Source organism: Vigna unguiculata, chromosome 6 (genome assembly GCF_037176805.1).
Source record: "Vigna unguiculata cultivar grain cowpea cultivar isolate G323 ecotype 2 chromosome 6, ASM3717680v1, whole genome shotgun sequence".
NCBI classification, from domain to species: Eukaryota; Viridiplantae; Streptophyta; class Magnoliopsida; order Fabales; family Fabaceae; genus Vigna; species Vigna unguiculata.
This window is the reverse complement of record NC_140797.1, coordinates 43,551,369-43,575,455: the sequence shown is the minus strand read 5'-3', so window position 1 is coordinate 43,575,455 and position 24,087 is coordinate 43,551,369. Positions and strand designations below refer to the sequence as shown.

Sequence of the window (24,087 nt, the reverse complement as noted above, 5' to 3'; positions counted from 1 at the left end):
ACGAATTCAATTTTAATGAATAACAAATAAAAAGTTTATAATAATATAAAAAATAATTTTGTTTCGTATTTGAAGACATCAATTTTATTCTTTAAAATATAATTATTTATTAAACTTTTAATATATTTTATTTTATTTATCAATATTATTTTTTTATATATTTTACTTTATTTTTAATAAATATAATTTTATTTTATAAATTAATTTAATAATATTATAATATTAATATCTTCTAATATAATAATATAATATCATACATGGTTAACAATGTGTACGTACATTTACGCCAGTTATAAATAAAGCGGCATACAGTCGAATATGGATCAGAGAGTTTCTTTTTTTTCAAATACCCGACCCTGTTAAAGTTTGATTATTACAAGAACTCTCTTTTACGATCTCAAGCCGCCAATCCATTCTCTGTCATTCTTCTTGCCCGATTCTTAACTTTTCTTTTTGTCTGCAACTTCTCTTTCTTCTTCGCTCATTCCTTGTGCTCATTGGCTTCAAACGTAGTTTCTCGCTGCGTTGCTTTCAAAGTCCACTGCGACGTCGTTCGCAATGGCGCGTTGATACTCGTCTAGGGGAGAGGGGAGAGAAAGAGGCGGGTGAATCGTGGTTGCTCCGTGGCTTTGGCGAAGGCTGATGGTGTGGCGCCGGAACTGTTCCGGCGGGATAGTGGCTCCGGTCTGTGTGGTGAGGTAGGTGATGGCGAAGCTCGCGTTTTGTGTTCATGTTTTTGCGTTGTTGTCTGTGAAACTGGGTGTGTTGCTCGCGTGAAGACGGATAATCCATATCCATCCGTAGATACCCGAACCCGAAATTACTCGCCGAACCGTTAATCGGTCTTATGCGTTAAATTTGGATTGGGCTGAATTGGCATGTTGGGCTTTGACCCGAATCCAACCCAACCCCTGCTCAGCCATACTAGAAACAGCGGACGAAGATGATCCTAAACTTCATACGCAAAACGTGTTTCACACTCGATCTCAACCACCTGTCAAACATCATCGCAATCATCAAGCATTCTTTGCACCACCATACTCTCACAACCAACTTTTCGTCATCATATTTCACTCGATACATTTCCCAAGCCAACTCCCTAATCCTCTGGCATGTTCGTCGGGGCGATCCTGTCTCCGCATGGATCCTCTTCCACTCTCTACGTCGCGCGCGTGCCGACGTTGACGCGTACACCTTCACTTCTGTCTTGCGTGCTTGTACTCTCTTGCATATCTCTCAGCTCGGGATACAAGTCCATAACCAAATGGTAAAAACCGGTGCTGATTCTGGAACTGTCGCGAAAACCTCGCTGGTGGATATGTACTCTAAGTGCGGGTCTTTGGACGAAGCAGTGAAGGTGTTTGACGAAATGGATCAGCGAGATGTTGTCGCTTGGAACGCTTTGCTTTCGGGTTTTCTGCGGTGTGATCTTCCTGTTAAGGCGGTTGGGGTTCTTAGGGCGATGGGGAGGGAGAATGTTGAACTTAGTGAGTTTACTTTGTGTTCTGCATTGAAGTCTTGTGCTTCTTTGAAGGCGTTGGAGCTTGGAAGGCAGGTTCATGGTTTGGTGGTGTGTATGGGTCGTGATATGGTTGTTTTGAGCACTGCTCTTATTGATTTTTACTCCAATGTTGGGTGTGTTGACGATGCTTTGAAGGTGTTTTGCAGTTTGAAGGGTTGGAAGGATGATATGATGTATAACTCGTTGGTTTCTGGATGTGTTAGGAATAGGAGGTATGGCGAGGCATTTAGAGTTATGGGCTTGGTGAGGCCCAATGTTGTTGCGCTTACCAGTGCTCTGGTGGGGTGCTCTGAGAATTTGGATTTGTGGGCAGGGAAGCAGATGCACTCTGTTGCGGTTCGGCAGGGTTTTACTCGTGAGACTCAGCTGTGTAATGCCCTGTTGGATATGTATGCGAAATGTGGAAAGGTTTCGCTTGCCCAGTCGTTGTTTGATGGAATTTGTGAGAAGGATGTGATTTCCTGGACTTGTATGATTGATGCGTATGGAAGAAATGGGCGGGGGCGTGAAGCTGTTTTGATGTTTCAAGAGATGAGGAAAGAAGGGGGGAAGGTGTTGCCAAATTCCGTGACTTTTTTGTCTGTTTTATCGGCTTGTGGTCACTCTGGACTGGTGGAGGAAGGCAAAAAATGTTTCAAATTGTTGAGGGAGAAGTATGGTCTTGAACCAGATCCAGAGCACTATGCTTGCTACATAGATATCTTAGGCCGGGCGGGTAACATAGAAGGGGTATGGTCTGCGTATCACAATATGGTTGAACAGGGTACTAGGCCTACTGCAGGCATATGGGTAGCATTGTTGAATGCATGCAGTCTTAATCAGGATGTTGAAAGAGGTGAATTGGCTGCGAAGCATCTCTTGCAGTTGGAACCCAATAAATCTAGCTATATTGTTCTTGTATCAAACTTCTATGCAGCCATTGGCAGGTGGGATCGCGTTGATGAACTGAGACGTATCATGAGGACAAAAGGGTTAGTCAAGGAAGCTGGAAATAGTTGGATCAATGTTCTGGGATTGAACCAACATGCTAGGTCACTATCTATTTGATTGTTCAGCAAGACGATGAAGCTTTACTGTTATTGGGACATAATTGGGGGTAGCAATTGTGGGGACTTGAAATTTCGCCACCCTTCGCCATTGTCGCCGTCGGTTAATTTGCCTTCTTCTGGAATCGAGAGGCAGCCTCCTTCAGTCTCCAAGCAGCATGGAAATGGAATCAGTTAGCTAAGTCAGGGGGCTTAGTTTGCCTCCTGTTCCGCCTCAGAGTTTAAAGCCAGCAGTGGAAGTGAGGAGAGGGAAGAAAGGGTCTGGTCATCAGGAAGGTGTGCATTCCCTTAGATTGTTATATAATCGTTATTTGCAATGGAGATTTGCCAATGCGAAAGGGCACACCACGATGAAGGCTCAGCAAGTAGAAAGCCAGGTTAGTCACCCTTTCACTTTCTCACTTGTTTATCAGTAAATTACAAATGTTATAGTGGTAGTGATGGTACAACAATAAATTGCAATCATCTGGCTAGACAGTTTGTTTTTATGATCATGGTTCTTTGGAGTGCAGAGGGATAGAACAAGAAGAGGATACTTGGGAAGGTTGTTTTGATTGAGTTAGAAGGTGGACCACTGTTTTAGTTTCACCGCAAAAACTGGACTTGGGGTAATATGCTAAAATGGCATTGATTGTGCCGTGAAAGACATTGTTGCTAACTTTTTTCCCTGGAGCACCTTACATCATGAGTTAGTTTTTGTTTGTTGTGACCACTGGATGCGATTGGGTGTGATGTGATGTTGTGGCTTAGTTATAGTGAACAGCAAAGAATACAAAGGAATACGTCTCTGTTTGTTTCTAGTGTATCCTAGTTCTTTTTTTGTAAGCAGCATAATTAAGCATTTTTTTAGAATAGGCTCTTGAGAAATTAGAGCGTATTCATAAACTACTTCCACAAGTTCAAATAAGTTTTTTTGAGTGCTCCCTTGCTTACCCGAGTCTGAACTGTCCATCACATCCTCATTTACCGAACATTTGAGTCTTGTTTTATTTCAAATTATATTTTTGCATAATTGATATGGTCTTTTGTCACAAGTATAAACTTACCTTCATGTAGTAAGTCTTGGTATAAACTTGTTAAAGTATTTTACTATATTGTACAATTGAATCCATTTCACTAATTGTTTTTCCTCTTCTTGTTCCTTGCAGAAAGCACTATATTCCCAAGCAATGAAAATATGAAAAATGCGTGAATCTGTAAACAAGAAACGCATAGAACTGGATTTTTTGCGGAGATCAAAGACTTTGACAAGTATTCTTGAAGCTCAAGTAAGGCTACCAATACTTCTGAAAGCTACTTTTATAAATTTGCATTCAAGTCCCGAGAGCAATGTTTCCAGTCTGTGAAGAAAAGACATGATCATAAGTAAAATTTGTTTTTCCATTAGTTGAGAAAAGGGGGAAGAAAGGAACATGATCATAAGTAAAATTTGTTTTGGGGTGTTGTCTCAACTCTCAAGAAGTTCCACAACCATTGTTTTCTTATCAATGTAAGTCTCAGGCTTTCAGCCTAATCACCATCTCTTCCCCCATTTCACACTCATGGGATGCCAATAATAGTAATAGGACACTTTGTCCTTGAATGAATAAATGAAATGTTTGCAGAGGGGTGTTATTTCCTTTTTGCAGCTAAAACCACATTCATTCATACACATGATGTTGGAAACCTTGTACTATAGTTAAGAGAGAAAAGAATGAGTTAAATAGTATGATGATTACAAAACTTACATTATTTACAAGTTTGATTTATAGTTAAGAGAACTACACACTTATTCTCTATTTAAGTATTGAATTTAGTAACAATTGAGACTAACACAAATATATAAAATTGTTTATTTAATAAAAGGTTAGCAATAATAATCTTTATAGAAATATAGGTTTAATTAATATTTTGGTTTCTGATGAATACCAAAAGTACAGAAATATAACACTATACATTCCCCTTCCCCTCCTTAAGGGATTGATCCTACCAGCATCCTTGCATCATTTTTTTTTTCTTGTATACTTTTTACTTGGATCAGTATTCTTCCAATAAAGCAAATGATTCTTGGGTTGCATCTCCATACAGGCCTCATCAGTTTCTATATTGAAGATAAATAATATTCTAATAATTTTTTAGTTTCAATTTTGTTTAAAATGATACAATGATAATCCTTCTGTTTAATTGACGTTAAATAATAGCCCAGAGTGACTCCAAAATCTGATAGAAATGTTTTTTTAAAAAACTGTTCAAGAAACAAATGATCCCCTCTTTCACTTCTTATACCTTGCATTAGGGGTGGGCGTGGATTGGATTTTTAACGATCCAATTCACATTCATTGTAGATCCAAATAATTGAATTAGATTTTTGACCCAAATCCATTTATTTAACAAAAGTAGTTTGGATTTTTTTAAAATCCAAATCCAAATATTTGGATCAAGATTTAAATCCAATCCAAATATTTGGATCAAGTTCAAAATCCAGAATCCATTTTTTATAAAAGAATTTAAATGGAATTTTTTTTAAAACTGTGTCATTAAGGCCAACATGACTCAGTTCGTACAGGTCGTCAGACACGACCCGTCTGAGTCGTCAGGCCGACCCATAGAGGTGTCAATTTGGTCCAATCCACAGGGCTTGGCCCTGGCCCATGTGGGCGAGGGCAAAAAAAGCTCATACTGAAAAAAAAGCCCCCATCAAAGAAGCCCACAACGCCAAAAATCCTACAAAAGCCCTGTGGGTCAGGGTCAACCCATGGGCTCTCATCATCAACATGAAAAATATATTATTTCTTAAAATAGATCCGGATAAGCACGACGACCCGAATAAGTCGTACAAACTGGACGGGCCTTACGAAACGGACGGACCCGATGACCTGGATGGGCCTGATGACCCAGACGGGACCGACGACCCGAACAGGCGCAACGAACCAGACAGGCCCGACGACCCGAACGCCCGTTCGGGTCGTCGGGCACGTTTGGCCAGTTCGGGTCTTTGGGTCTGCTTGACCCGTTCGAGTATTTGGGCCGACCTGACCTGTTTTAGTCATTGGGCCTGCTTGGCTCGTTCGGGTCTTCGGGTCCGCCTGACCCGTTCGGGTCTTCGGGTCTGCCTTAGTCGTTCGGGTCTTCGGGCTCGCCTTACCTGCTCGATTCTTCGAGCCCGCCTGACTCACTCGGGTCATCGGGCCCGCTTTACCCGTTCAGTTCTTCGGGCCCGCTTGACCCATTCGGGTCATCGGGTCCGCCTAACCCGTTTGGGTCTTCGAGCTTGCTTGGCCCTTTCGGATCTTCGAACCTGCCTGGCCCGTTCTGATCTTCGAACCTGCCTGGCCCATTCGGGTCTTCGGGCCTGTTTGGCCCGTTCGAGTCTTCGGGCCCACCTGGCTCGTCGGGTCATCGGGCCCACCTGGCTCGTCGGGTCATTGGGCCCGCCTGGCTCGTTTGGGTCATCGGGCTCACTCGAATTTTTCGAATCGTTGGGCCCAATCGACTCGTTCGGTTTGTCGGGCCCGCCTAGCCCGTTCATATCTTTAGGCCTGCCCAACCTCTTATGGTCGTCGGGCCTGCCCGATCCATATAGGTCGTCAAGCAAGGCCTGCCTGATTCTGAATTTAGCCTAGTCCATCTCAACCGTTAGTCTAACCCAACTAAAAATTTAAATTGAAAATTTGGATTGGATTTTTTGGATTATCCATATTTAAAAATCTTGATTTATAAAATGGATATCCAATCCATAAAATATATAAAATGTAGATTAGATTGAAATCGAGATCCATTAAATGGATTTTAAATGGATTGGATTTTTAATAAAATGGATTATAAATATATTGGATTGGAGCAAAAGTGGATTGGATCAAGAAAATTAGATTTTTTGCCCACCCCTACCTTGCGTTGAGATATATTTCTCTCCTTTCATCAAATAAAGTTATATATTTCTTTGATGGGTTTTAAGTAAAGTTGTGAGTCTAATATATTTAGGAGATGATTGATTTAAGTACAGTGTATAGTTTAGTACAAGTATTCAATAATCTAATTTTTACAATGAAACATTTGCCGGTTTATAGAATATTGAAGACACTTTTTTAAGGGAACAAATAATCATATTTATGTTGCCTAATAAAATGGGTTGAATATTTACTTTGGATAAGTTCTAACTATATCTTTTACTACTTTTTTCAGTACACTATATCACTGCTTTAACATTGCTACGAATTTAACTTTTCCTTCGAGAAAAATTCTTTAAATATATCACTTATTTCCCAATGTTGCAAAAATAAAATTGAAATTGAGATTAAAAAGAAGAAAGAAAATAGTAGTCGAATATTCAAAACCATCTGTTAAATTAAAAGATAATTTGTGACTTTATCCACGTTCAGTGGTGAAATGAAGTTGTTTTAGGTATAATAATAATAATAATAAACTAATTTAAAAACTTAATTCTTCTGTTTATAGAGATGTCAAACAAAATAACCCCTCTGACTCCATCGAATAATGCTCAATACATATAATTGGGGTTGATACTTGAGGCATTGTGAAAAATAATTTCGATTTGCTTGAAGGAATGATAGACTATGGAAAATCTATATGAATTTGAAAATATTTATTATTTTACAGAACAAAGTGACATAATTAAAAAAAAAAAAGTTGAATCACAAAAGTTATGGAGGAAATGGAGTAAAATAAAGCAAAGAGCAACGGAATTTTCTAATGATTAATCGAACTTGATCTGAAAAAGCATGTTATGATTGGATCAACAACTTCAAGCAATAACAGAGATTGTATTCCACCTTGACAAATTATATTCAAGCAATTATAGAAGTAGTTGAGCTTTTACCAAATACCAAAGATCTTAATGAACTGATTAAGATTTACTTGTCGGAAAATGAGAAGAATTACAAGGAATAACAATCTCTTGCCAAAACAAGTAAGATCTTTAGAACATTTTGGGCCTCTCGATGATGTTTTGAAAAATTGTGTCAGATGAAAAGTGGTACACTGCTCATAATGTGATGAATAAAAACGTGCCCTTTATTGCTTATAGTGCTTTCCTAGTTTTTTTTTTCTTACTCATAACGTGGCAGATATTTGAAGCATCAGATCTTAGAAAAAAAGATTATGCTCCAACAACCAATTATCTTCACACATAAAAGATCTAACTCCATATTTCAAACTCATCTATTTTATACCCAAAAAGAAAGCCATCAAGGTCCATTTCGTTCTTTAACTTCACAATGATTGACTCTTTTTATTAGAAAACATTAATCGACTTTTTCTTTCACACTCCCTTGTACTTCAAGGAGTCAAATAGCACTAATCCTAGCACGTTAACAACATTAACATTAAATAAGTAATTAAAAAAAATTATGGCATATACTTAAAACTCACAATACATAACTACATTATATTATTTGATTACATATTTCCCCACTTAAATATCACTATTTTGTCAATTTTACAACTAATTTTTCATCAAAAGTTTAATTTCGCACATTGCACACACAGTTAAATTCGTAAGAGGTGATAATGTATCATTAGTTTTTTTTTATTCTAAGGAAACAGATCAACCACGTTGTTTTATAAAAAAATAAGGATAAAATATGGGAAAATTGAAAAAAAAAATGTAATGGTAAAATCCATAAAAAAAATTGAATAAAAAAATTTGAAAACTTCACACTATTTAAACCATAAAATGTTTAATTAAAGTTACACTACTAACATTAAAAATCACAATATGGTGAGGAATTAGTGATAGTAGTTGCATTGGTCCACGTATCCACTAAAACATCAAGCTGTCTTCCAACTTTTATGTTCCATGATGAGATTTTAGGATTGCTGCAAGTGGGAATTTGATTGTATTTTGCTTCAAATGTTTAGTAAGGCACTACCAAAGCAAAAATTCTCTATATCGAAAGGAACAAATGTGAGTAACCAAAACTCAATATTTTTAATTAGTCACATGCTATCCACCTTGAAGTTCTTTCCTTCATTTTTCTCATGTGCCTCCATTATTTTTACAAATAATTAAAGAGAAGTTAGCAGTGATTAAATATCAGATTCAGAAGCAGTTCTTGAATCGAAATGATAAGTCATGGATGACATATAATCAAACTTGAATATCTTTGTTTCCTTTTGATATATTAGGAGATGATACTGTCACCAACTCCACTACATATAATTATTGGTTGTAGTACAATGCTGTCTAACTGGAGCTTAATATAGTTTATATTAAAACGCAGCATCACCAACAATCATGGGAATGTAAGGCTTTGGATTATTGTTATCAGATAGACATTAATTATGATTGGTCTAAACTTGTGTCATATTTTCAGGCGGCCATGGTTGACCAAGCAAGAAAATGATTGGACCCTTAGTATGAACATGATGGATATTTTAATAGATTTGTTTTCCTATATAAAGGGACCATCAGAAGCAAGAACGTCAAGCAAGTAAGTTGTTCAGTGAGCTCTGCTTGTACGTACGTAAAAAGAAATGAGTGGTGTTTTGTACTTGGTTGTACTTGTGTGGGGCACTTTTTGTGCTTCGATGAGTGGTGTTAGTCATGGGATGTATGTTGATGGTAGAAATTATGCTGATCCTAATCGATGGAAGGCTGGTCATGATAATTATTGCTCGTATGCAAGTTGGAGGGGTTGCGGCAGTTTCTTTGGAAATGGCGGTAGTGATTCTAAGAACGATGAAGAAAATGTACAAGGTGGAGGTGGTGGTGGTGGTGGAGGAGAGGGTGGAGGTGTTGGTGAAAATGGCGTGGGGTATGGTCATGGTAGTGGATTTGGTGCTGGGGTAAGCGTTGGGCATGACGGAGGAGGAGGTGGAGGCGGCGGTGGCGGTGGTGGAGGCGGAGGCGGTGGCTCAAGTAATGGTATAGGTTATGGGGGAACAGGTCAAGGTAGAGGGTTTGGTGTAGGTGGGGTTAATGGAGGACAAGGGGGTGGGGGAGGAGGAGGTGGCGGTGAAGGTGAAGGAGTTGGCAATGAAGGACAAGGTCGTGGTAGTGGTTTTGGCTCAGGCGGAGGAGTAGGAGGCATAGGAGGAGGTGGAGGTGGTGGAGGTGGAGGTGAAGGTGAAGGTGAAGGAGTTGGCAACCAAGGGCAAGGTCATGGTAGTGGTTTTGGTGAAGGGGGAGGAATGGGCGGCATAGGAGGAGGTGGAGGTGGAGGTGAAGGTGAAGGTGGGGGAGCTGGCAATGAAGGACATGGTCACGGTAGTGGTTATGGTGCAGGTGGAGGAATGGGAGGCACAGGAGGAGGTAGTGGTGGTGGTGGAGGTGGAGGTGAAGGTGGAGGGGTTGGCAATGGAGGGCAAGGGTATGGTAGTGGTTTTGGTGCAGGTGAAGGAATGGGAGGCATAGGAGGAGGTGGGGGAGGTGGTGGTGTTGGTAACGAAGGAGAAGGTCATGGTAGTGGTTTTGGTGGAGGTGCAGGTGGAGGTGTAGCAGCAGTTGGCATGGGAGAAGGTGTTGGTGGGGGTGGAGGAGGAGGAGGAGGAGGAGGAGGAGGAGGTGGTGGTGGTGGTGGAAATGGAGGTGAAGGCTATGGAAATGGCTTTGGCGCAGGTGTTGGTAGTGGTGTGAGTGGTATGGGAGGAGGTGGTGGTGGTGGCGGTGGGAGTGGGGGTGGAGATGGCAGTGAAGGAGAAGGTCATGGCTATGGTAGTGGTTACGGTGGAGGTACAGGCAATGGTGGCATGGGAGGAGGAGGTGGAGGTGGAGGTGGAAGCGGTGGTGGAGGTGGTAATGAAGGTTATGGTCATGGTAGTGGGTTTGGAGGCGGCATGGGCATGGGTGGAGGCGGAGGCAGAGAAGGAGATTATTATAACAAAAATGGTGTTAAGAATGGGTTTGGAATTGGATTCGGCATGGGCATGGGTTTTGGTTTCGGTATGGGAACAAGCGGAGCAAAGGTCACCACCAATCAACTTGATGCCAACCATCCTTAGGAACCCCAAAATTTATTCAAAACTATTTGTTATTGTATCTTAACCAGGGTCATTCAAAAGACTATTGATGAGTGTATCATCAAATATCACTCCTTATCGTATAAAATGCATGAATCACATTTAGTATTGCAAACTAATAAAATACTATTTATTATTTCAAAAATCCCAATTGTGTTTTTTCTTTATCTAAAATAAATTTGGTATGTTACCTGCCAGTTCTTTCTTTCAACCTCGATACATTGTTATATTTTGTTCCTTTTTCATTTATTTATATACCCAATAACTCTCAATAATTTTTTCTTTTAATTATATCACATGTCATGTACATGTCTTTCCCTCATTTTACATTTATTTATCTCTCTTTCTCAATGCAATGTATTCCTCCCAAAAAAATGCCAGATAATTTTTTTTTGCTCCTATAATTACATTATTGTTGAAAAATGGATTCAAATTTCCAAATAATAATATAAACGAGTGAAAATTTAATAAGTGCATTTGAAAAACTAGTAAAATAGAGAATTTCAATGCTATATTACAGTAAGCTTAGTGCAGACGCTGAGCAATTAAAATATTAAAATTGATTAATCACACTTATTATAACGGAGTTATTTAATATTAATGTAAATTTAATAGGGCTATATTTGAAAGGGGCATAATTCTTCAATAATGTCTCCTCAGTTATGAAGAATGTGTAGTATTACTATCTTTAACTACAAAAATTACTACAATTTAACATATTTTTCGCATACATTAAGATTAACAATAAATATATAGATACTTTATTTTTATTTTTGTTAATACAAATCTTGATGTAATATGGGATATGTGAGACCTTGTTTTATGAGTTGGATCAGGCTAGGTGGTAAAGTCTAAATCAGTACATCGGTTTTTTCCAATTTCAGAAAAAACTTTTTAGTTTTTTTTTTCGCTCAACCATTCTCTCTTTCTCTCTCACTTAAAAAGAGTGTTCTTATTCTTGCTTTTTGAATCAGAAGATGAGCTATGGTACAGTAAGATCCTCCTTTGAGCTAATCGAATACTCCTTCCAAGTAAGTTGAACACCCAACCTTTGTGTTTTTTTTCCCTATCAGTTTGGGTTCGTTGGTTCTGTTTAAGGTCTTCTTTAGAACCTCATTCTAGTCCTTGTGTTCTCACTTTCAGCTCTTTAAGTTGTTCCAGGCCTTTGTGCTCCTTCCACAAAGGGTTTTCTCTTCTCAAGTGTTGTTCTCTGTCAAGGTAATAAGGGAAGCTAGATTTGTTTACGTTCTGAAGTATATTGTGTGTTTTGGTTATGTTTCATAATTGAGATGCATGTTTGAGGTTTGTGTTTGTATGGAAATGAATTGGATGTTGCTTGGAACTGTTTTTCTGGTTTGCATGTGTGAGCAAGGGAGGAACCTGCTATTCTCGCCCAAGCGAGCAAGCCTCATCTAAGCGAGAGTAGTAGAAACTCACCCAGGTTCTGTTCGAGTTGTTGCTCAGGCATCAAACTTTTGTTTTGAGCGAAGAGTAATCTCACTTAGGCGAGAAGGTCCTACTTAAGTGAGAATTCACAGAACCTTGTACTCACTGTTTGAGCTCTCGCTCGAGAACGCTTAGCTTAAGCGATAGGCTTCTACCACTTAAGCGAATGCTTCTAGCTTGAGCGAGACTGGTGCAAGGATGTGCGTTAGTGCTACTCTCTTCTCTGATTTGGTTGTTTGTCTGGGTGATTTACCTTAAAGCATGAAGTATGATGCCATGTATGTTTTATGTGATATAATGAGGCTGAGATTTTGTTGTGCTTGATATAAGATGAAACATAAATTGGTTGGTTGTGCATTAGCACGAGATTATAATGCTTTGAGATAATATGTGGATTTGATGTGAGAACATGTCTCTGGTATGAGCTAGATGTAATTCCATGATCTTCTTGGAGAGACTGATGGTGTTATAGTGCATGTAATTAGATAAGGATTCAAATTCATTGCTCCGTGAGCAATCTTTTACTAACTTGTTACCCTTTTTAGTTAAGTTTTTATGGTATTATTATGTGCCAATGGTTTTTCTTTTCCGGTATACTTGAAATAATTGTAATAGTGGATCCTCGTATATTTTCTGTTAATATTTTATTTTATATTATAATTATATGACGTTTTATTTATTAGATTTATTTTATTAAAATGGGACGTGTCACGACACATTTAGAATATAAATTTTTTGTATTTTTTTTATCAAAATTAACAACATCAAATCAATTAATTTTTAAAAAAACTAAAATTGCAATTATATTTTAGAATGGTGAGTATATCAACTCCCCTGATCTATAATCTAAGCAAACAAGGTTTTTAGATTTTCCTCGCTAAGTAGGTCCCAGTGTACAGTAAACCTCGGACAAGATCCTCGGCAGAAGCAGTACAATGTGGTGATTCGCATTCTAGAACCATACGATGCTTGAGGTGCATAGAAAGCATACTATGACTGAGCAACACTTGAACATCAGCTGCATAAAAAAAAAGAAAAGAACAAGACAAGGGAAACTCGTGTCTGGTTATGCACCTAATTAACACTGACTAGCAGCAATGGGGTATCTCAATTCTTAAGGTTCAACATATTCACTCACACTCACTAACACTGTAGCACACCAACCCCATTCTATTTCTTTTATTTTATTTTAATCTTTTCTCTTTTTCTTTATTTGATTGTGTCCAATTGCAGCAGATAAGCGAGCCTTGTACATTCCATTCACATATATATAGAAAAAGGTTGTCTTTCGGATCCTTCTGTTTTGCACTCCTGATGCCTTTTCGTGCACCCAGATTTCCACCATTCTGAATAGATTCACACGCCAAAAAGAAAACCATGTAAGTGCCTTTACCCTTCTTTTTTCTCTTTTATCCTTGCATTTTTCCATCTGTACTTGTCTTTGCAACACGTAGGATACCATGATCTGTATGTTTTTTTGGATTGCTTGAGTTCGTGATGATTCTGATGAATCTGGAATTGAAATTTGGATCTGGACATTAAATAGAGATTTGATTTGATCTTATCGAGTTTCTGGCCGCGTGGGGTATTATGCTATGTATTACTGTTGGTGATAAGAACATCTTTTAATTCATTGATTTTGTAATTATCAGATGTTCTGTGTCTATTTGCGGCGTCACATTGATATCTTGATTCAGGTTCTCAGTTCTACAATGCGTTTGCTAGCGGTTTTCTACGACGCTTCATGTTTGGAATTTTACTTACGATTATCTAACAAAATTGATTTCATTGTCTGAGAAAATGAACTTTGCCCACTTCTGGTGTAAATGAAGAAATGGAATTATTGTTCTAATAAGTTCCACCTATGAATCTGGCCAGTGGCCATTAGTCTCTTTTGTTCGTTTCTGCTAAGTTTTGATAATTTGTAGAACTGTGACGCACATCTCCATTAAATGGCATCAAACAACTTGTTTTATTTCAATTTTTAACCTGGAAATTTTGCCCCTTTTTGAAAGAGGGATTATAGAGTAACATTTTGATTACTATAGAAGACATGAATTTCTCTGACCCCCCAATGACTATAAGTTATGGTGTGTGTAGATAGACAATTTTGATATTGAACTCTTTTTATTCCAGATCAGATAACGTAAAATGAGGGGGGGCTTGTGGCGACTTGGGCAATCGATGACTCGCCGTCTTGGCCACGGTGATAAGAAGAGTGTTGCTTTTCGGTATTTTTCCAATGAAGCGGAGCTGAAAAGAACAGTACTTTATGATTTCCATGTGGCTAATGGAGGGAAGATGGTGCCATTTGCTGGATGGAGCATGCCGATTCAATACAAGGACTCAATCATGGACTCAACCGTGAACTGTAGGGAGAATGGTAGCCTTTTTGATGTTTCTCATATGTGCGGGCTAAGCCTCAAAGGAAAGGACTCTGTCCAATTCCTTGAAAAGCTTGTTATTGCTGATGTTGCTGGGCTTGCCCCTGGAGCTGGTTCACTCACTGTCTTCACAAATGAAAAAGGAGGGTTAATTGATGATTCAGTGATTACCAAGGTGAAAGATGACCACATATACTTGGTTGTGAATGCTGGGTGTAGGGATAAAGATCTGGCTCATATTGAGGACCATATGAAGGCCTTCAAGGCAAAAGGTGGTGATGTGTCATGGCACATCCATGATGAAAGATCTCTTCTTGCTCTGCAGGTCACTTATCACGCTCTTGTACATTTACATCATCACACACTTTCACCTTGCTGTTATTCAGTTAGCAAATCTTGTACATGTACATAAATTTTTCCTATCAGAAGGCCATGTGAAATTAATGAACTATTCTTCACTTTAAAATTAACAAATAACCAATATTTCTTTTGTAGCAGGGTCCCCTTGCTGCTCCAGTTCTTCAACACCTGACAAAAGAGGACTTAAGCAAGATGTACTTTGGGGAATTCCGTGTGTTGGACATCAATGGTGTGCAATGCTTTCTCACAAGGACAGGGTATGTTTTCTTTCGGTAACATTAACAATTGACCTTGTAAAGCTACCTGAAATGTAGTAATGCTACCTGAAATTTTGTCTTGTATCTGATGTAATGAGTGTAAATGAGTGCAATTTGATAATTTCAGTTAGTCCTTTTGTGTTGTTATCTAATGGCACAATGCTTAAACCCAATGACAGTACTGTGCATAATAAGTGAATCTTTATTGAGAATTTCAGGTATACTGGGGAAGATGGATTTGAAATATCAATTCCCTCGGAGAATGCAGTGGATCTTGCGAAGGCAATTCTAGAAAAATCTGAAGGGAAGATAAGACTGACAGGATTAGGTGCTAGAGATAGTCTTCGTCTTGAAGCTGGATTGTGTTTATATGGCAACGACTTAGAACAACACATTACACCGATTGAAGCAGGACTGACATGGGCCATAGGGAAGAGAAGGAGAGCAGAAGGGGGTTTTCTAGGAGCTGATGTTATACTAAAACAGCTTGAAGAAGGTCCTAAGATAAGGCGTGTTGGTTTCTTTTCTTCTGGCCCTCCTCCTAGAAGCCACAGTGAGATTCAAGATGAAGGAGGAAACAACATTGGGGAAATCACCAGTGGCGGATTCAGCCCTTGCCTCAAGAAGAACATTGCCATGGGATATGTAAAATCAGGATTGCACAAGGCAGGCACCAAAGTACAGATCATTATTCGAGGAAAGTCCAATGAAGGAGTTGTCACAAAGATGCCATTTGTACCAACAAAATACTATAAGCCCTCCTGATTTCAACTGGTTATCTTATAATCTGGAACTTGTAATGAACTTCTATGCCATTGTCCTACGATAGTTGAGTGTTATCTTCAAATTTTCTGACATTGTTCCACGAATTTCCACACTGAATTCAATGTGACATCTATGGAATTCGAAGTGGACATGTATTCACAGAGCTTCACAAGTTTTCTTCTCTATGAAGTTTTTTACTACTTTTTTTTTAATAGCCTCATTGCTGTTATCTGCATAATCATGTTGCTTTTCAAAGATTTTCTCTAGTTGCTCCGTTTCTCTGTATGTAGAGGTAAAATAAGTTAAATGCAAAACTGAACATGCTTGCTATCTAATGTGATAAGTTCGATCTCTTATTCCTAAAAAAAAATCGATTTAGCACTACCCTTTAGAAAGAAAAAAATACACAGATGGATACGACCTGATCTAAATTTTTGTTAGTTATATTTTAAATTTCAAAAATACATGTTTTTGTTTTTTATATATTTAGTTTAACTTTTTGAATCAATCTAAAATGATTTGATGATTAGTTGGCTCAAGACTGTGTCAGAAAAAATTCATTTGTTTATAATATAGTCAGACAGGAACAAGTCATATGACAGTTTTAACTATGTATTATTCCCTTTTATATTTTTTTTAATAGCAGGGTTTTTTTTAATATAATTACACAAATGAATGAAAATAATTTATTTAATTTAGTTTTTGAAAACAATAATACTAATATATCAAATTAACCTCCATTATTAATGACACTTACAGTTATTTTATCATCATTAATTAATATAAAAGGGATAAGATCACTTCTCCTAAAAACGTGTCTTGTAATAAGGACATGAGGAACTCGGGTATAAAGTACTCATTGATAGTTTTTTCAAATATTTTTTTAAATATAAATTCAAATCCTAAAACAGAAATTTATAAAATTTTAAAAATATTCAAATAAAACTTGAATATGTATTCACAGGTTAATATCATAATATTTTTATCTAATCCATTAATAGTTAAATAGTAAAAATATCTATTATTTATCACTCAATATCCGTAAAATTATCAATTTAATATCTACTTCGAAATTTACAATGATTTATCCTCGGTAGATTATCCATACTCATTCCTCGCTGACTGATATTTTGAAATTAAAATGCTTGAAATTCCGCTCTAGTCAACATTTTGAAATGCTTCTGCATCAGATGTCACTCTTCTTTAATATAAAAAAAATTTGGTTGGTAGGATTTGATACAATTTAAATTTAAGAATTTACAATTTTCTGACCTCTAAGGCATAGAAAAATATACAAACAACCCATGAAGAATGAGCACCAACCAGGATGATTTTATTTATTTATTATTTCAAAAACGTTTCTCATAAAAAATATTTGTATTTTTTAACAAAAATAATTCAAGCAATCAAATAAATATGGACAACAAATAGTTCTAAAATGATTTCAATTAAAATATATGATAACGGATATTTTTATATTTCGCTAAAACATATACCATTTTGTTAGTATTTGTAACTTTTCCTTTTAAACACATATTTAAAATTATTGGTTGGCTAATACCACAAAATTTTGTATCTAATCAGGTAGGATTTATTAACAATATATATAATTAATTATTGTCATGATTGTTTTCTTGGTCAACATGCCCATAGTTTTGACTATTTACTAATGTTATTTATGATTAAATTTTATAGAAAAAAATTACTGATCACTTCTAATACATCTTTTTTTTCTTCCAAGTGGTTTTCTATTTAGAAAACTGGATAACGAAACTGTTTAAGCGATTGAAGTAGAATTTCATTCCCGGATTATGATAATGGTTGATAGAAGTTTTTTAAGATTATTATTTTAAGATTTTTTTTTATATCAACTCTATTAGAGATAAATGATTATGAAATTTTAAAATTATTAAGTCATTATAGAACTTTGATTAACCCTTGTTTGGATAAAGTACAACACCTTTTCTCAAAAAAATGTATAATTACATAAATTAATTTATATACCCAAATTCGACAAAAAAAAATCCATAATAGCATTATTGTTTAAAAAATATAAATCAACCTTAATTTATGAAAAACATATTTATATTTTTTAACCAATTCTTCCAAACAAGATCTAATGCTTTCCCGTTTAAGAAATTTAGATTAACAAAAAAAAAAAGTGATGAACATATTAGATTATGACACAAATATAAAAGATGCTTAAAACTACACATTTTGCATACACAACTTTGACTTAAAATACTATGTTCTTACGTTGATTCTGAGTTTATGATGGTCTCCCGCTAGTAAACTGAAAAGTCTACACACGGTTGTTGTCGATTAGGTAAAAGATGACAAGGGAGTTGTAATAACTTGACGAGAAAATTGCCACACATTTTTTTTTCTTTATTTTGATGAGTCAGAGCAGATTAATAATTTCTTTGCATGCGTGTCCGCAAAAACAGCAAGAAATATATTACAAGATTTGTTAAAAAGAAAACTAAATTACATGAAAAAACTAAGTAAAATTGAATAAAAAAATGGATTAATTGTTAGCTAATTATATTACAAGAAAAACAATTAGAAGAGTTTGCTAGCGAATTCATCGGTTGTTGTTCCCTCTATCCGGGAATAAGCAGATTTTCTAGCAAGATCTCTGAGTTGTGACAAACTCCTTCCCAATTTCAAAGCCAGCTTCATTTCAAACAACTCCCCATTCTCTCTTTGATCCTCATCTTCCTCCATCGTGTCTTGGATCGTGTTCTCTAACTGTTTGAAGAATCCACCACAGTTTCGATACATTTCAGACACCATCCCCACTTGACCTCCATGCTCAAAAGCATTAACAGTTGTTGCTAATGCCCCTCCAATAACTGCCACTATAGCTCCCCATGATGAACCTTCCGTCACACATGCTGATCCCACAGCGGCAATGCCGGTGAGTAAAGGCCCTGCAATGGCCAAACTCTTGTTGATCTTCAACACCATGTTTCCTAACCTCTCGTAGTCCTTCATGTCCTTTTCTTTCACCACTTCCAAAACATTCCTAAGCTCCATTTCCAACCCCTTATTCCACCCATTATTCTTCCCTTCCTGGTATTTTGAGCTGTTCATTCTTTTTTGCGCTGAAGGCCACCACACTGCTGGCTCAAACTTCTTAGGGAATTTTTCAACCATGGCTCCTAACAAAGGAAGTGGGTACGCTTTGTCTAGGGCCAAAACTCTCTCCATCGCCTCCTTCACGTCTTCCTCGGTAGGGTTTCCAATGGCTATCGTTGTTTCGATGTGGGACTGGAGCTGCTTGAACAGCCTCGTGGCATTTCTTTGCTCCTCGGCAAGCTGTGAGGGCTGTATTTTGTTCATCACCACCAACATCCCCGTGGAGGCGGAGAACAAGAGCGTGGAGGATAGTTTGAGAGCCAACAGCGGCGCCCCGCCACCGCCGATGGAGGCGGCAAGGCCGACCATAGCGGAGGCGGTGAGTGTGAGCATGTTGACGGAGTTCAACAGAAGCGTGTTCCAGTTGTCACGTTGGTCGCCTATGTTGCGATGCATCTCCACTCTGTCAGCCACGGCTTCGAGAAGTGCGTATAGTTGAACAATGGTGGCTTTTGAGGATGTGGAGGTGGTGGTGGTGGAGTTGTTGCCTGGATTGTCTTGGAGAATTGGGATTGTGTGGGAGAAACCGTTTAACTCTTCGAACAGTTTTCTACTTGGTTTTAGGTTTGGTGTGACAGAAAGAGGTATAGAAAGTTTGTTTGGGAGGTGGATAGAGGATTTTATTGTTGATGGTGATGTGGAGCAAAAGGTAGTAGAAAGCAAAGATGAAATTTTTAAGGAAGACATAGTGGTTTAGGTCTGATGTTGTTGATTCGATTTGATTTGATGTTGTAGGTGGCGAAGGGTTGCAATATATAGGAGTTTACGTGTGAACAGAAGGATGAAAAGAAAGGGTCAGACATGGAAACTGTTGACCGGATGATATGGGGTTTGACTTTTTGCTCAGATTTTGGATCCATGTTTGTTCAAACTACAACGTCTCCTACTCGGATTGCCTCGGTTAGTAGTTGTTTTGCAATGAAATCGAGGGTTGAACTTCGTGGTTCTCAAGATCATTATATTATAAAACAATTTTTTTGTTCTCCAAGGTTAAAAAGTGTCAGCTCCATGTAAGTTTGAGTTTGGTAGCCTCTCTGAATGTACAACGAAGTTTGACAAGTTTATAACACGAGACAAGTGAAAAACTGAGACAACATGTGATGGAGATACGCGGATGAAAAAGCGAGTGTGTAATTTTATTTTATATTTTCATGAAAAAAAATATCACACGAATAATATTATTTTAAAATTTAAACGGCTCCTGTCAAATGAAAACATGTATTTGATAATTTAAAATAATAATATTTTAATTAAATTTATTTTCATTTATATTATTATATTAATAAAGTGAGTTATAAAGTAGGTGTGTATTTTTTTGAGTCAAACTATTATTTTTCAATAATCCTGTATATGCTTTCACATATTAAATCGATGACGATGTAGTGACGTCTTATTTTAATTTTAAATGTTTTATGTATTTATTCTCTTGATGGTCAACTTCATATTTATTAAAAATCGGAATAAAATCTATGTATACGAAGGATTTGCACAAATAAATAAACAGCATATACATAAAAGGTGTAAAGAGAGGACTCACAAGTTCACCTACTACCAGTGTATCTGACGGAAGCAATGCCAACGTTGGTACAGAATTTCTTAAAGAGGGTTTTAATTAATTTATTTTCAAAATATTTTGAAGTATCTAATTACTTGTTTTCTTGGGATGAAAAATAGACATGCAGCTAACTCATATTTATTATCATATTCAAGGAAGATGTGGGGATTAAAAAACTATCGTACAGGTAGGAACTCATCAAAATTAACTGGTTCAGTGTAGACCCTACCAAATCACTTTTTTATAATATTTATTTTAGCAATAATCAATTACAATATAATTAATTATTAAAATAGCTTAATTTTCATAACCATCCCAAGCATATTTTCTGATGTGAACCCTAATATGCTTTTTTGTGCTTTCTTTTGGGCGAGGAAGGGTTACGTTACATGTCTAATGAGACAACGTGCACAAGTATCTCCTCTGGTAAACTATAACCAAATTTTCTTTCTTTTGTTAATTTTTCTTACCCAGTGAAAATATATCTTACAGTATAGTTTGCAAAATTAATTAGTTTTCGACATATATGTATATATACATGAATTGGGAAGGTCTATTTGAAAGAAAATTACACAGTTCGTTGTGTTTAAAAGTTTGCCAGACTAACAATATATAAGATTAGCGTCTGGGGCTCAGTAAAAAAAACACAATAGGACATTTAAAATCAATTATATTTCAGTTAATATTTTTTAACCTCAATATCAATTTATGATATCAATAAAAAAACTTGTGTAACCAAAAAAACATCATTGTATTGATATGATATACAATTACTAAATCACTTATTATTTATTTCATATACATACATATATCTCAAATATATATATATATATATATATATATATATATATATATATATATATATATATATTATCGAAGGATGAGACAATAAAATGAGACAACAAAACGTTTATAATATATTGAAATAAGAAATTGTCAACAAGACGTTTTCCAAGTTCAATAAGTTGGTTCTGTTGGCAACGTTAGGTTTCTGTTTATATTTGATTCAAAACTTGAATAGTCAATGATTTACTATATATTGAAATAAAAAATTGTTGGACCATCTATATAATAAATAATACATGACTGTCATAGGCACGCCTGGCCTATTAAATGAGTCTTCATTATCTTACACTGATATTAAATTTGTGATCTAATATCCTACAAGGATGCTAAAAGAGAATGAAAAAAAAAAAAAAACATTATTAAAAGTAATGTGAACTAGTCATCATTCCATGTACATGTATCCACACCTTAAATCTTTTACCAAAAAAATTACACTTTCATCTAAATATATTCTCTCTCACTTTTGCATGTCAGATAAATACACAATATATACATTTCTGAAAAGAATGGTATGTAAATAATTAAACAAAAAAAATTAAAAAATGTTTCATCTCAGAAGAGTTTGCTGGCGAATTCATCTATCTCCCTCCCTTCTATGCGATATGCAGCAGATTTTGAAGCAAGTTCTCTCAGCTGTGATACACTTCTTCCCAATTGCAAGGCCATTTTCAATTCAAAGAGTTCTCCGTTTTCTCTTTTCTCCAAGTCTTTCTCTTCAATTGTGGCTTCAATTGTCTCTTCCAAAAGCTGGAAAAATCCACCACAGTTTCTGTACATTTCAAACACCATTCCAACTTGCCCTCCATGCTCAAGAGCATTCACCACCGAAGCCAAGGACCCTGCTACCACAGGAACTAATGAGTCTCCTGAAAACAAACACCCTAATGCAGCAATTCCTGTGAGCAAAGGTGCTGAAATAGCTAAACCCTTGTTTATCTTCAGAGCAATGTTCCCCAACCTCTCATAGTCTTCCATGTCTTTTCTCTTCACCACTTCAACAACCTCCCTCATTTCCTCTTCCAGCTCCACACTCCATCCATTATTGCTCTTACCCTTCATCTGTGCTTTCTCATTGTTCAATCTTCTTTGTGGCCACCATCTAGCACCTTCAAACTTTTCAGGAAACTTTTCAAGCATTGCTCCTCCCAACAAAGGCATCGGATATGCTTTGTCCAACGCCAAAACCCTCTCCATAGCACCCCTCACATCACTTTCACTGGGATTTCCAACAGCGATTGTGGTTTGGATCTGTGCCTGAAGCTGCTTAAAAAGCCTTGCAGCATTTCTTTGTTCCTCGGCAAGCTGTGAGGGCTGGATTTTGTTGGTAGCAAGTAGCATCCCAGTGGCTGCAGAAAACAAAAGAGCAGATGATAGTTTAAGAGCCAAAAGTGGTGCCCCTTCACAACTACCCGTGCCTGCAACACCAGCCATGGTTGAAGCCGTGAGCGTTAGCATGTTGATGGAGTTTAACAAGAGGGTGTTCCAATTGTTACGTTGTTCTCCAACGTTGGTATGCATTTCAATTCTGTCAGCCACAGCCTCCAAGATTGCATAGAGTTGAATAACGGCCTCGGAATTTGTAGTGTTGTAAAGATCACCATCGTGCATTATTTTGCTGGTATGGTTCTTTTCCGCAAAAGAAGAGTTATAATTGTCTCTGACTCTGAATTTTCCCATTTCCTCAACCATGCTTCTGGTAGATGATGCTAGCACTTTGGGAACTGAAGAGGGGAGTTTAGGTAGTTTAGGGACATTGATAGAACAATTGATTCTCTGGAAAGAGGAAGAAGATGGAGAAGAATGTAAAGGGTTATTATTTAGTATGGAAACGCGTAAGGAAGACATGTTGCAAGATTTTTGTGTATGGTTTGTGAAAGGTGTTGGATGAAGAAATTGTGAAGGTTAGGTAGGTGGCATACGTATATATAATAGCGTGGAAGAGGAGAGAAGGTGCTAGATAGGGAGAAAAAAAATGAAGGTGGTGGTTGGGTCCATTAAAACATATTTGCTTATGTCAGGTTGACCCCTTCGTGTTCAAAATATTGTACCCAATAGCCAGGTCTTAACATCATGCTAACGTTGTTCGCTATATTTTCCTTTCCTTAATAACAATTACATTGAAATTAATAAATAAAAACTGCAGGAAAGTTCCCTTTATACCCTTTATACTGATTTTGTATCGTGTAGATTTCAATATCCAATTTTTTTATATGTGTTTGACACTTTTTTTTTATTTTTTTAAATACAAAAATTTATTTTTTAAATGAATATTTTATCCCTAAAAATATGTAGTTAAATAACTCACGTGAGTGTTAAAATATAAATTTTTTTATTATATAAATAGAGGATTATAGCTTTTACAAAGGAGAAAAGAAAATACAAATAACTAGATTAACATATATATTTTAATTTGGAAATATAAAATATATTTACTGTCTAAGATTAATAATGAAATATTAAATAAATATATATTTTTTCCTTAATTTTTTAATATTTATTCAATGGTACTATTTGATTTTTTTTTTATTAACCAGACAGTATTTATATGTAATATAGAACACTTGAAATACTCTTAACTCATTTAACTTTAATTCAGACAGTTTTAATAAATATCACTATCTACCCTACTAAATAGCATACCCTTCCAAAATATTCCTACATAATCACAATTGACTTAGAAGTTAATAATCTATAAAGATTACCCAAAACATAACATATTAATCGTATGTTGTTACGGTATCAAATTTACGTAAAAAAATACCTAATTATTCTCGTATACCGCATTTAATCCAATTCAATTTGCTATGTT

The 24,087-nt window shown here is 36.5% G+C and overlaps 3 protein-coding genes and 2 pseudogenes across 8 annotated transcripts; 3 read left to right on the top strand and 2 right to left on the bottom strand.

Annotated features, from left to right (window-relative positions):
• Positions 1–343: 343 nt before the first annotated feature.
• On the top strand, positions 344–4,328 carry LOC114187377 (pentatricopeptide repeat-containing protein At5g66500, mitochondrial-like). 2 transcript variants are annotated; one of them, XM_028075617.2, is made up of 3 exons: positions 344–2,945; positions 3,081–3,176; positions 3,717–4,328. In XM_028075617.2, the coding sequence occupies exon 1, from the start codon at positions 944–946 to the stop codon at positions 2,567–2,569; it is 1,626 nt and encodes a 541-aa protein (XP_027931418.2). In that variant the 5' UTR covers positions 344–943; the 3' UTR covers positions 2,570–2,945; positions 3,081–3,176; positions 3,717–4,328. The 2 variants fall into 2 exon arrangements, with proteins under 2 accessions (XP_027931418.2, XP_027931417.2); XM_028075616.2 differs by lacking the exon at positions 3,081–3,176.
• Positions 4,329–8,973: 4,645 nt separating this feature from the next.
• LOC114188596 (uncharacterized) lies at positions 8,974–10,721 on the top strand. Its single transcript, XM_085674663.1, has 2 exons — positions 8,974–10,024; positions 10,058–10,721. Exons 1-2 carry the CDS (start codon positions 9,040–9,042, stop codon positions 10,504–10,506), a joined length of 1,434 nt encoding a protein of 477 aa, XP_085530789.1. The 5' UTR covers positions 8,974–9,039; the 3' UTR covers positions 10,507–10,721.
• A 2,248-nt stretch (positions 10,722–12,969) lies between these two features.
• LOC114187378 (aminomethyltransferase, mitochondrial-like) lies at positions 12,970–15,948 on the top strand. Of its 5 annotated transcripts, none has more exons than XM_028075621.2 (5): positions 12,970–13,089; positions 13,207–13,349; positions 14,107–14,679; positions 14,853–14,971; positions 15,190–15,948. In XM_028075621.2, exons 3-5 carry the CDS (start codon positions 14,122–14,124, stop codon positions 15,734–15,736), a joined length of 1,224 nt encoding a protein of 407 aa, XP_027931422.2. In that variant the 5' UTR covers positions 12,970–13,089; positions 13,207–13,349; positions 14,107–14,121; the 3' UTR covers positions 15,737–15,948. The 5 variants fall into 5 exon arrangements, with proteins under 5 accessions (XP_027931422.2, XP_027931424.2, XP_027931421.2 ...); XM_028075623.2 differs by having other exon boundaries at positions 12,980–13,089; positions 13,204–13,349; positions 14,112–14,679; XM_028075620.2 differs by having other exon boundaries at positions 12,982–13,089; positions 13,204–13,349.
• A 2,222-nt stretch (positions 15,949–18,170) lies between these two features.
• Positions 18,171–19,620, bottom strand: LOC114187305 (putative F-box protein At4g22030 pseudogene; annotated as a pseudogene).
• Positions 19,621–21,471: 1,851 nt separating this feature from the next.
• LOC114187332 (putative F-box protein At4g22030 pseudogene) lies at positions 21,472–23,277 on the bottom strand (annotated as a pseudogene).
• Positions 23,278–24,087: the final 810 nt, after the last annotated feature.